General features: G+C 42.0%; 1 protein-coding gene across 1 annotated transcript in view; it reads right to left on the bottom strand.

Moving 5' to 3' along the window:
* Nucleotides 1–13,405, bottom strand: part of ECI1 (enoyl-CoA delta isomerase 1) — a 94,144-nt gene that overhangs the window by 27,590 nt on the left and 53,149 nt on the right. Inside the window, exon 4 of the mRNA XM_086941378.1 lies at nt 12,350–12,496. Within this exon, the coding sequence (XP_086797504.1) occupies nt 12,350–12,496 (147 nt within the window). The remainder of the gene's footprint in view (nt 1–12,349; nt 12,497–13,405) is intronic.

Raw genomic sequence — 13,405 nt, forward strand, 5'->3', positions numbered from 1 at the left:
ATAAGTTGCCTAGATCGGGAGGTTCATCCAGGTAGGTAGTATTAATACGGGTCCTGATGTAGTTAGGACAGAATTCCGTATTCCTGGGACAACATGCCGACGCGCGTTTCGGTGAAAAGCCAATATGGCAACACCTTCATCAGGGCCAGGGTAGTATGCTGGGTAGGGGGAGAGAAGTAAAATCTGGAAGTAAAAAAACTTTGTCTTAGTCCCGTATTTCCAATATATAGGTACATAAACATTTCATTTTCATAGTATTATTAGCGTTTAGAAAAGAGGAAACATGTATAGACCTTCTCTATATAGTACATTTGAAGTTGACAATTTTTTGACACTGTGCAGCAACAGACCAGTTGGAGACACTCCCATAAAAGATTCCCTGTTCAGTGGAATCTAAAAAAGGGCAAACTGATGGCCTAAGCTAAATGAACAATAGAATCTACTTCACAACACAAGACACGCATTTAATAATCACACACTCATTGTCATAGACCTAAGACCCCAAGGTTTTAGCTAGGACACTCAATATTGGTGTTTTTAATACAGGAAGGAGCAGATGGTAAATTGCATGACCCAGTTATCCTGATTTGCCCCAACAACTTATACGTTCTTCTAAACTCCTGTAGCATTGGTGGTTTCACTTTTTTTAGTATTACCTGTTTATTTTGTTTAAGGTGGCGTGCGATTAGAGGGCCAACGTCACGACTGCAACGGGAGATGGGTTCCAATTGTAACCTTAATGAAAAGGTATAATCGATTATTGTCTTTGATCAAAGATCTCCTTTTTAATACTTGGTGTAACAGTTATAGGCCGAGGCAGTCAATTTACCAGGCTATTTGATCTGGGTTTGTGGTTCCTTTGGTCGGGCTTATGCGGCTCGTTGCTCCACCAGTTAGTTAACAAGGGAGAGGTAACCAGAGGTGTAGAATTTTCTAGATATAAAAAAGATAGGTCATTATATCTCTGTTCTTAATAATTCAGGAGACATTCAAACGCCCCTCTAGAGAGACAAACTAATAGGCAGGTACCTACTATGATGTAAAAAACTTTCGAATGTTATCCTATCTCTTCAGAGACGTCCTGTTGGTCAAGACGGACGTTGAACCTGTCGTCTCGCTGTCAGTCGTGGTTGTATCGATAGTAAGTGCTCCTGTTGGTAGTGCATTAAAAGACGCCCATTAATAATAGCCTTAGCAAATTTGAACTTAATAGAGATTTACAGCTTTTCTTTAGGAAGGTTCGACTTCAAAAAAATTTCCAAGAGGCACCTCCGACTGACAATAACCAGAACAAATCAGGATGTAAACCACCGTCCTCGTTTACTCCCAGCTTAGAAATGGTGGGCCCTGAGGTTAACATCTTTGAAAAAACAGTGTTGAAAAAAATAAACAAAATGACTAAGTATGTACCCATACCTAAGGCCAATATGTCCATCATAGAGAACAGAGCCCTCAAAGAACTTGAAACAAATCAAAATATCACTATAAAATCGTGTGATAAAGGGGGAGGAATCACAATACTTGATACGTCTGACTACAAAAAAAGAATGACTGACTTACTGTCTTCTTCAGGCCACTATGTACAGATCACCCGGAATCCTGAGAATGCCTTAAAAAAGCGCATATTAAAAATGGTCCAGAAAGCTGTATCACAGAACCAAATCTGTGAGGATGAAGCAGAGTTTCTAACTCCTAGCAACACTAAAATGCCCATAATTTATGGGCTCCCCAAGACCCACAAGTGCAGCTTGGATCCACCCTTGCGACCAATTGTTTCGACGATTGGCTCGGCCACCGAGCCGTTGTCCAAATATATTGATAAATTCCTTAATCCAATGGTGATCGAGCTAAAATCCTACGTGCGCGATACAGGACACTTTATTCAGCAGGTGGAGGGCACCCAATTCTTTGAGAACTCCGAAGTCATGGTCACACTAGATGTGGAAGCATTGTATTCTAACATCCCCCAAAAAGGTGCATATGATGCGATTGAAACTGTCATCTCTAGAAACACCGAAATCACCAACAAGGAATTCATCCTGGAATGTCTCAAGATAGTTCTATTCGAGAACTATTTTGAATTCGATAACACCATGTACAGGCAGGCCTCTGGAGTAAGTATGGGAGCCAGTTGTGCCCCAAGTATTGCCTGTCTGTACATGGGAGAATTTGAAAGAACAAATATTTTCAATGAACTGGCCCCCTTCTACGAAAACGTCAAAAGCTGGAAACGTTTTATTGACGATATCTTTTTTATTTGGAAGGGGGCTGAGGAACAACTGCACGAATTCATTGAGTGGCTCAATGCGGCGGACGCCAACTTGAGATTCACCAGCCACCTTAGTACAACTAAAATAGAATTCCTAGACATTTGGATTGAGCACCAGGACAACATCATCAAAGTTTCTCTATACACCAAACCTACGGCACGCAACACTCTACTTCAATATGCCAGTTACCATCCGCGGAGCCAAAGGGATAGTATCCCCTACAGTCAGTTCCTTCGCATTAGAAGGAACTGTACGTATCTGGATGACTTCCTGATTCAGGCTGACATTCTTCAGGAAAAACTCCGGATTCGAGGATATCCACCCAGACTCATTAAGGAGTCATTTAAACGGGCGAGATACACCGACCGGGAGGCTATGTTTGTTGAAAGAGAACCGGAGAAACCAAAGCAACTGGTATGCGTGATCCGCCACTCTGAGATGAACCACAAAATACGACAAGCGATCAACTCCAGCTGGCAAATCCTGAATTTGGAACATGAAACAACACATTTAAACCGCCCTATTTTTGCGTTTAAAAAGAACGCCAACCTTAAAAACCATCTTGTTCGGGGCAAATTTCGGGAAAAATCTGGAAATAATCAGACAGCCATCACCGGACTGGAACCAATATATGGCAACCACAGATGTGGGACATGTCACATCTGCCCGCAGGCAATTACTGGAGAAACTGTCACCACCAATACCCGTACTGTGTCTGTACGACGCAACGCCAATATGACTAATTGCCGTACAAGCAATGTCATTTATTTGATATTGTGTCCGTGCAATCTTCCCTATGTCGGAGAGACTGGCAGAGAATGCAGGACTAGAATTGGAGAACATAAGTCCAATATTAGGAACCAAAAACAAGCAGCTCCATTGGTGGCACATTGGGTTGAGAAAAACCACACAGAGTTAGAGCTTCGGTGGTTTATTTTAGAGAAAATAAAAACCTGCCCAGGAACCAACACCACAAACCTCCGAAAAAAACGGGAGGTATTTTGGATCTTTTTTCTAAATGCGGTGGGAAAAAGGGCTTAATGAAGAATGCCCTTGGCACCAAGCGATTCTGTAAAAATATGCTGGAAAACCATTGGTCAATACATATGGAATACAGTATAGTCAGACTGAATATAATAACCTGTGTGAATATAAGGAAATGGATTGGAACAATAGCTTGCGCATGTGAGAGCATTTAAACCCGGATGGGAGCACTAGAATATGTCTAGTTTTTAGCGCTATCTACTTCCTTATTCTATCCCTCTGTAGACTGGGCTAAAATGATATAACATGTTCCTGGCACATAACCACGATTACATCTCTCCATATGATCCTCCGTTATGGCATATCATTGGGTCACGCAAGATGGCTGAGTAGGTGCTCCTTTTAATGAGGAGAAACGTTAAGAACTATAAGGTCCCCATTTGGCATCTCAACCATCATGGTGGATATTGCCCCTCCACAGTTGGGAGTCCCTTTTCAGTGTTCTGCAAAACATGAGATACGGTTGGGTTTAGTCCCAAGTCAAAGCACGATAAAAATATTTACTTTCACGCCATCTGAAAGGCGCCTGGTTTTACTTTACTCAACTTAACCAACATGGCGGGGACAGTTCCCCCACAGAAAAAAGTCCGTCCTCAGTGTCCGTTATAACGCGAGACTCGACTGGGGAGAGTTCCGAAAAAAAGCGCGCGAGCAAATACCTATTTAAATGTCTTCCAATTAGCGCACAGACGAGTGTCCTGTATCGTGCATTTGGCCGACTTGGCTGCCGGCGGAACCCCACATGAAGATGACGACCGACTCTGCGACGGTAAGCAGAACTACGAGACCACCTTAGCCCGCATAACGGAGCCTTTTAAACGCCCCCATATAACGGACAATATGTAAAAATCTTTTTTGTTGTCCATCTTTAGAAATGCGAGTAAGCCTTTACCGTCCTGAGCGCGTCCGAGTTGGTGGAATCCCTGAGACAAAGCCTTACTTGACTCTACTAAGGTAATTACCTTATGAAAGTTACCCAACATCGCTGTTTAGCCTAAGCGCCCAGCCAAGCCCACATAATGGAGCCTGTCAAAATGCCCTCTCGTAACGGACAATATGTAATTATGTTGTCCGTTTTTAGGAATGCCAGCGAGCAGCCTCCCTTCCTGAATATGTCCTAGTTGGTGGAATCCCCGCGATAAAGCCCGACTTGATCCGTTGAAAGGTAATTGATTCTTTAAAATCACTTGCTAGTGTGGTTACGCTTATCGGCAAGATGTTCCGTGGTGTTATTCACATACCCGACTGTATGAGACCACTAAAGGGTTTTGCTATTTTCAGCACGACTGTTTGATATTATTTAGGGTTATCCCCCTCACAGTTTTTAGGTTACACCTTTTTGTCCGCCATCTCCCTAGAGCACAGATTAAAGAAAGGCTATTATTAATGGGCGTCTTTTAATGCACTACCAACAGGAGCACTTACTATCGATACAACCACGACTGACAGCGAGACGACAGGTTCAACGTCCGTCTTGACCAACAGGACGTCTCTGAAGAGATAGGATAACATTCGAAAGTTTTTTACATCATAGTAGGTACCTGCCTATTAGTTTGTCTCTCTAGAGGGGCGTTTGAATGTCTCCTGAATTATTAAGAACAGAGATATAATGACCTATCTTTTTTATATCTAGAAAATTCTACACCTCTGGTTACCTCTCCCTTGTTAACTAACTGGTGGAGCAACGAGCCGCATAAGCCCGACCAAAGGAACCACAAACCCAGATCAAATAGCCTGGTAAATTGACTGCCTCGGCCTATAACTGTTACACCAAGTATTAAAAAGGAGATCTTTGATCAAAGACAATAATCGATTATACCTTTTCATTAAGGTTACAATTGGAACCCATCTCCCGTTGCAGTCGTGACGTTGGCCCTCTAATCGCACGCCACCTTAAACAAAATAAACAGGTAATACCAAAAAAAGTGAAACCACCAATGCTACAGGAGTTTAGAAGAACGTATAAGTTGTTGGGGCAAATCAGGATAACTGGGTCATGCAATTTACCATCTGCTCCTTCCTGTATTAAAAACACCAATATTGAGTGTCCTAGCTAAAAACTTGGGGTCTTAGGTCTATGACAATGAGTGTGTGATTATTAAATGCGTGTCTTGTGTTGTGAAGTAGATTCTATTGTTCATTTAGCTTAGGCCATCAGTTTGCCCTTTTTTAGATTCCACTGAACAGGGAATCTTTTATGGGAGTGTCTCCAACTGGTCTGTTGCTGCACAGTGTCAAAAAATTGTCAACTTCAAATGTACTATATAGAGAAGGTCTATACATGTTTCCTCTTTTCTAAACGCTAATAATACTATGAAAATGAAATGTTTATGTACCTATATATTGGAAATACGGGACTAAGACAAAGTTTTTTTACTTCCAGATTTTACTTCTCTCCCCCTACCCAGCATACTACCCTGGCCCTGATGAAGGTGTTGCCATATTGGCTTTTCACCGAAACGCGCGTCGGCATGTTGTCCCAGGAATACGGAATTCTGTCCTAACTACATCAGGACCCGTATTAATACTACCTACCTGGATGAACCTCCCGATCTAGGCAACTTATTGAATATCTATTGTTGCCTAAGCCAGGACTATATGAATGGATGAATGGTAGTTGAATGCTTAAACTAGAGTTAGAGACAATCCCTGCATGAATGAGTGTGCAAGTGTGTCTGAAGTGTGGTCAGTACTGGGTAGCTCTTAATCTTTAACTAAAACTTTTGCTATGTATTTTGTGATATATCAATGTGACTATCTAATTTGCATATGTCTGTCTTCTGAAAATCACTAATAATATATTTAAAAAGAAGAAAAATAAAAAGTATGTATTTTTCTAATATATCTTGTTTAGTCTGCTTTGATTGACCTGGTGTTTGTCCTGTGCAGCGTCAGCCCTTGGGCTAATCACCCCCCCTTTTTGCATCATGATTGGATCCTCCAACTAGGACCTTTATAAACACTAGGCAGGGTACCTTCTTTCATTTTCTACCACTATCCATAGCAGGACATATTGCGATTATTTAAATGGTAGTCATTCCCCGCTTTTTATACCTATTTCAAACTATCCAGATTCCCCTAACCAACTCTTTTTTTATCACCTCATGAGGGTTACTATTGAAACTCATCTGGACTGACAAGACGTCCTTGCATTAACTGGGACAGGCTGGTTCTCCCTTACGATGTGGGGGGGAGGTGGGGGGGGGGGGGGGTCAGGGTCCCACACTTCTGCCTGTTTTACCTAGCAGCACATTGCCAAAACTCGTATGACTGGTTTCACAAATATGCCAGGCTCCCATACACCAAACTGGAAAAATCGACCAGCCCGCATCAGTTGCCTCCATCCTACCGAAGGGTCTTTCCCTAGACCCCAATGACATACAACCCTTATCCATCACATGTTGGGCCTGATAACAGCTGATAACCCGTGGCATCCTATCATCTGTAAGGCCTTCATCATTAGTACTTTAATACAATATTACCGTTGCATATTTGCTGATCTTTTCCACGATGGACATGTCCTCTCCCATTCTATGGATGTACACTTCGACACCGCAACAGGCATGGACCACTTTGTGATTTAACGTCTACACTCCCTGCGCAGATCCCGTCTGATCCTTTGGCACCCGAGGAGTTCACACCTCTCACACTTTTGAAAGATAATGAAAATGGCACTCGTTTGGTGTCCAAGCTTTAGCACACATACCTAGCTGTATTGCTCATCCTCTCTCAGAAACTTCAGAACTGTTGGGAAAACGATGCAAGTTGCCACTTTACAGATAAAGTGTGGACTGCCTGTTATGTTAAAATTATTTTTAAAGCGCACTTACACCAAACGGTTTCACTGCCTGCTGTTTGCTGACATGCTCCAAATACCCTAATCATTGCCATAAACATATCCCTTTCAAGTTGGTACAATGCACAAATATCACTCCAGCAGACCACCACAGGTTCGACCACACCAGATCCACCCAATACTCCAAATGCCATGACATAGAAGCAAACGTCCTTCATACGACTTGGAACTGTAGACATATTGCAAGCTTTTCCTGCCTGGTCCAAATGGTAGGGGTGGACTTCAGCACGACCACCCTTCCAGCCCTACTGGGTTATGTGCAAGACTTCCCAAAAAGCAACCACCGAAACACAGGGATGGCCCTCCTACTTGCTCAACTGGAGATTGCCCTTCACTGAGGGAGGAGACAAGGCCCCCCTACCCCCCCAACCTCAATTGATAAAGACTGGCTGATGGGTTTGGCTTACTGCGACACCACCAATGAACTATACACCTCACTCCATCCTCCATCTTCCAGAATGAAGGACTTGTGACAGCCCTTCTGTAATTATTTACTATCAGTGACTGACTCTACCCAAAAATCTTAAGGCAGGAACGACTCGACACACCGTCACACACCAAACGCTACCCCTTCCCGCCCTCCTGCTCAGCCTGCCTCTTCTGCGGGAATCACCTCGATCCCCAACAGCATGATCCCTACACTATGCCTCCTCCCAACAAACGAGGCATAACACTCCTGCCCCCAATACACACACACACTTCCTCATGGGCTCCATTAAACCTGGAAAGGTCATTAGATACGAGTCATTAACCATAAAATGCAGCTCACTGTGCCACAATTGGTAACACAATTTCATGATTCTGTACATTGTTTTCCGCTGTTTAATTGTATTTTAAAAATGAAATCTGGCACCCGAAGATGCCATATGAGCGTGTATTGCTCTCCTTCATTGTTTTTTCTTCCACACAACACATTAACTGGCGGAACTCTCTTCTTTTATGCTATATGTACCTAGATTTTGTATTTGATGAAAGGCTGGTTAGGATTTGGAAGATTGTCATGATGCGATATATGTCTGTACTATACACAACAATAAAAAAAACCTTAACGAGGTCCTGAATATGTATTTTCTACAGTGGGTTGAACAGGCTTTATAGAGACTGAATTCTATACATCTCTCGCCGCAGCCACATCCCACCTCACCTTATAGACCTGCACTGGCTTCCCGTCAACAAGAGGATCACCTTCATGCTCCTCACGCACACACACAAGGTACTCCACAACACCAGACCGGCATACCTCAACAGACGTCTCCCCTTCTACACCTCCAACCGCCAGCTCCGCTCCACCAACCTTGCCACCGTCCCCTGCATCAAAAGAGCGATCTCTGGCAGCAGATTGTTCTCCCACATCGCCGCCAAGACCTGGTACACCCTCCCCACCCTCCTACGGCAGACCCAGGACCTACTATCTTTTAGGAGACTACTCAAGAACTGGCTAATTGAGCAGTAGCAACATTCGGCCCCCGCCCAACCCCCCCCCCACTTTCTCGCACCTTGAGACCCTCACGGGTGAGTAGTGTGCTTTACAAATGTTAACATTGATTGATTCTATTGCTTTCGCGAAGCAAAACATATTTTAAATCCAAGAAGAAAACAAATGTAATTCATCAGCTTGTTGAACCTTTCTTTTGCTACTATTGGGCTGCCTTATAGTATAATTCAATAGTGGTTGGCATTACAAGAGTTTCATTTGGCTGAAATGGGTTAATTGAAAGTTTTTCCAAACAGAGAACGTTCGGGTGGCAAAATACTACATGCCCAGGGCCCCACAAATCCTTAATACAGTTGCCTATACCTTTGTGAAAAGACCATGCCCTGCAGGAGATAGAATGCTCTGTATTCTTCTGCTGATAAGAATCACTGGCAAGGCTGTAAGTGCTCTATACTGCCCAATTTGGAGCTTCGAATCAATGGAATCCTCATTATATCATTTTTACCAGCCAAAATGGCTAGAAACTAACTCTCGTTGATAGTAAAAGAGGCCCGTTACTATGATGGGTGATGAGATCAGTGCCTGCAGCTGTTAGCTAGCAGTGGCTAAGATTAACCCATGCATACACATTTCCTTAATTAATGTCACATTTCGGTCTCCGTTGTATTATATCTGGGAGTGGGCTTCTAACTCCCGTGAAATGCTGCACGAGAACACCGACAACTGCCACAGCAACTAACTTCAAAACACTGATTAAGCTTACTGCCCGAGTCCCCTAAGGGAGGCTTCAAGTTTAAACGGAAATATGTTTCCACTAATTTGAAGAGACCACAATATCAGTTTTCGACTCATTGACCAAGGTGTCTTGGATCTTCCCACAAATTTTGTGTCCTGAAGATGGTCTCGCAGATATATTACAACAGAGACTGAAACATCGACGTCTACTCCAATCTTCCTTTTAGTTATTGTTAATTCATTTAGCCAAATTCAGATCCCATGTATAGGACAGACTCCATGTTTGACATTAAGGAGATGGGCATTTTTTGAATTGATGACTAGTTAATTTTCATCTAGTACAACTGGAATACCAATTATCAAGGTATGTGAGAATTGTTGTGAACCCCAAATTCTATGTATTTTGATATAAACTGTTTAAGTAGAAATACACCTGGCTAATGGAATTTATTTCTTCAGACAAATAATGTGCATGCATTTTTTCAACTAATGTGCGATGTTATGAGGAGACATCTTATGTAAGATATAGATTGATAAACTATTGAGTTAAACAAATCCCTTGTTTGCACCCTTGCCTGTTTAACGTTAATTACCCAAGCCCACAAGGGTGTATTGGGTTTCCTAAATTTATTTCAATACAAGATTAATCCAAGCATATCATTTTGATGTTTGAAGGAGTAGAAGTCCTAAGGCCGACAGGTTTTCCCGGATTTGAGTATCTTGCTCACTGTGATACAGGACTCAAGATATACTAGAGGCCTAACTTGGCCAAAACCTGTCTGGAGTTGCTTGTGCTCCTTTTTGGGTGGGGAACTGGTTTTGCACTGTAGACGAGACTGTCCTTATTGGAGCAGGAGCAATACTGATTTGCATATGTCTGGTCTCTCTCTAGAGTAGAAGGGCGAGAAAAATAGTAGACTGAAAAATAACTGAACAAACGCCAGTGGCTGCGATCAATTCATGTGTCCTGCCCATCACTTTGTTTTTTGTCACAGTCATAGTATGACAGTAGGGTGGACACTCATTCACCCCCCTTCGACCCAGTCACTGTCTACAGGCGACATCAGAGCTTCACTGTCTGCAGTAGATGTACTGCTACCGGCCACCCAATAATGGGGAATTAAAAGAACACCTCATTTTGTAAATAAAGCATGCTATTAAAAAGCACAACCACCATGGTATACCATCTCAACCACACATGGAGAAATCGAGCTTTGGTTCAAACAGACAATTCCTGTGGACAGAAAGTCTGAAGCCCGGCCTGTGACATGCATATTCGCCTCCCCTTTTACTATGTTGTATGATCAGTCTCTTCAAGATTTTCATGCATGTAAATGACTGGAGATGGGATCGCCTGTACAGCTAACAATTTAGGCACTTGCAAGTGAACATAGAGAGCAGGTTCTGAATTTAATGAGTAATGAATGTAGAACTACAGACTAATACAAGAGGATTGGATATGAGAGCACAGATTGGCAAGGAATTGACAGTAGAATAACACGTTGAATTTGCCCTCAAGTCTTCCCTTCACCAAATGAAAGCAATTGGTAATGAATGGTTAGTGTGCTTGGGTACGTTTATACGTTTTTAACGCTTATTAGATGCCTCATGTAATTAAATATTTATCATACCATATTTCTAATAGATTAAAACTTCACTTTAAATTTGTGATTTGTGGACAAAGGGTAAAAAATAATAAAGGTAATTGAAAGATTATGGAGGGTATATTGTTTCCCCATTTGATTTAATCATCGTAAATTGGCTATTCACATTATTCTTAAGAATGTCCAACATAGGTATGACAGAATAATTTCCCATTTATACAGACTTACAGAGCCATACTTGGTGAAAAGGTAAGGTATGTTTAAGGTGTAGTTAGTTACTGGCATTCCTGGAACATCTGATAATACCCAGGAAAGGGGGCAGTGCTTGAGGTGTTGATAGGGAGTGCTTCATGGTTTGTTTTCATCTGGAAGTATTTTGATCATTGATACCAATTGCTCTAAAATGGTGTTATTATAATAAAAGGCCAACTGAGGTCCTCAGTGCCCAGGCATGCACACCAGAAAATCCATATAATATGTATTCACTGCCTAACTCTATGCAACAAATGTGTGAATTCTAAATTGGACTTTTAGGTATTGACAGACTACTAAAGAGTAAGCAGTTGGTGAGCTTTAGCGCTTGGAGTCAAATGGCATTTTTTGCACAGGAAAACCATCTAGTAAGGTTGGTGGTGATGGCCTGGGCAGAATCTCGATTTGCTAATATACGAAAATGAGGCAAACCAGAGGCAACGGATTTAGCTGGCACAATAACAATGATCGAAAATATACCAGCTACAAAGCGGTAAAACAAGTACCGCTCTACACTAGGCCATGAGAAAAAAGGTATCAAATCATGTCTAGAACCCAGAATTGCTCATTTGCTCTGGCTTAAGTATAGATCTCTCCCATCTCCACAGTAGTTTACTATCAGAGGTTTCTGCAATCAGGGCTTGTATGACATTAGCATGCCTTACTTCACCATGTATATCTTTACAACGCCGATTTTACAACGCATAAAACTGCCACGCATTTACATTCATTCACATTAGAAACACCTTCACCACGCATTCCTCTACAACGCATACTTTTACCGCGTTTACGTTCCTAAAAAATCCTGTTAGTCTAACACTGCCACCTACTATTGTTCTAAAATTATAAATTAAATGTTAATATATTAAATTAATATCCTTTTTCGTTTAAAAGTTCGGTACTATTTGAACATCTTATAATTGGGAGGGGAGGGGCGAGACCACCCCCCAAACCCCTTTTAATTACCCTCAAAAGCATGGTTGTCTTGTAAATACTTGCGTGCCAGCAGTCTTTACGATGCAAAAAATGCGAGTAAAATGTAATAGAGTAAAAACTTCAGCGTAAAGGCTGTTTCCCAAATCAGGACAACCCACAAGGCCCTTAACTACAACAACTTGCATTGTAAATTTCAGAAACAGTGAAAGCCACTTGCATTAATGGCAGCGATGGTGACCATGTTGGAGGCGTAGAGCTTCAGCCAAAAATCCTGCACGGCTCTCCAGAACGCTGCATAGTGCTCAGCGCTCTTTCCACACATCTCTGTGATATCCAGGCCAGCTGAGAAGACCCTGGGAAGAGCCTGCAACATAAAGGCAGAATATTATTAGTATGGTGTGAGCTAAGAGATGATCACTATGAGGAGCTCACACTGCAGTAATGTGGAAAAATAAAAAAAGACGAGGGAAACCCAGTTGGCATACCTTCCAGCACCATCATATTTACAGAGCAGGGACTGTTCTCAAGCGATCGCAAAGCAGGGCAAAATAATGCTTGAGCATTCGTTTTGTTTTTCAACACTAATGCCTCCTCGCGCATTCGCAATTCTCAATTCACTGGCAACCCAGTCAAGATTAACTGGGACTGCGGTCTTGAAGGACAGGCTAGTGGTATATAGCATAACTACACCAAGAGGAAGAAAAGAAATGCTCAACGAGGAAACACTAAACTTGGGAGTAAATTACCTTTATGGAAATGTCTCTCCACAAATCTCACTAACTATGAAAATTGTTAAATTTACCTATCGGAATGAAACGAGAATGCGGAATTCTTATATCTGTACTATGTGGACATTTGTCGTACAACAGGTATTCAAGTGCAGTGATGGTCATGTGGGGCAGGACGTGGCTGCAATACACACATTGGAAATTAGTAGATCCTTTTTGAAAACATCTGAGGCATTACTAATCAAGCGCACAACAACTCATTCTGAGAGACCGAGGTGATAGCTACTCTATCTGCGGATGAACATGTGACCTGAAAAAAGCAGAAAAACAGTCTAGTAGCAAACCACATTCAATCGGAGATGGAAATAAAGACACTGTAATGGAAGGTACAACCAAGTTTCTTGAAAGAAACAAAATTCAATCAATATTATTATATTACTAATTGACATAAGTGCTAACAGGAGATTACTCCCGACTGCTTACATTATTTTTAACAAATACTACTGGAAGCTCTTCCTGTATTTTGATTTCTCATCTCGAAATAA

The sequence above is a fragment of the Lissotriton vulgaris genome, chromosome 10 (genome assembly GCF_964263255.1).
Source record: "Lissotriton vulgaris chromosome 10, aLisVul1.2, whole genome shotgun sequence".
NCBI classification, from domain to species: Eukaryota; Metazoa; Chordata; class Amphibia; order Caudata; family Salamandridae; genus Lissotriton; species Lissotriton vulgaris.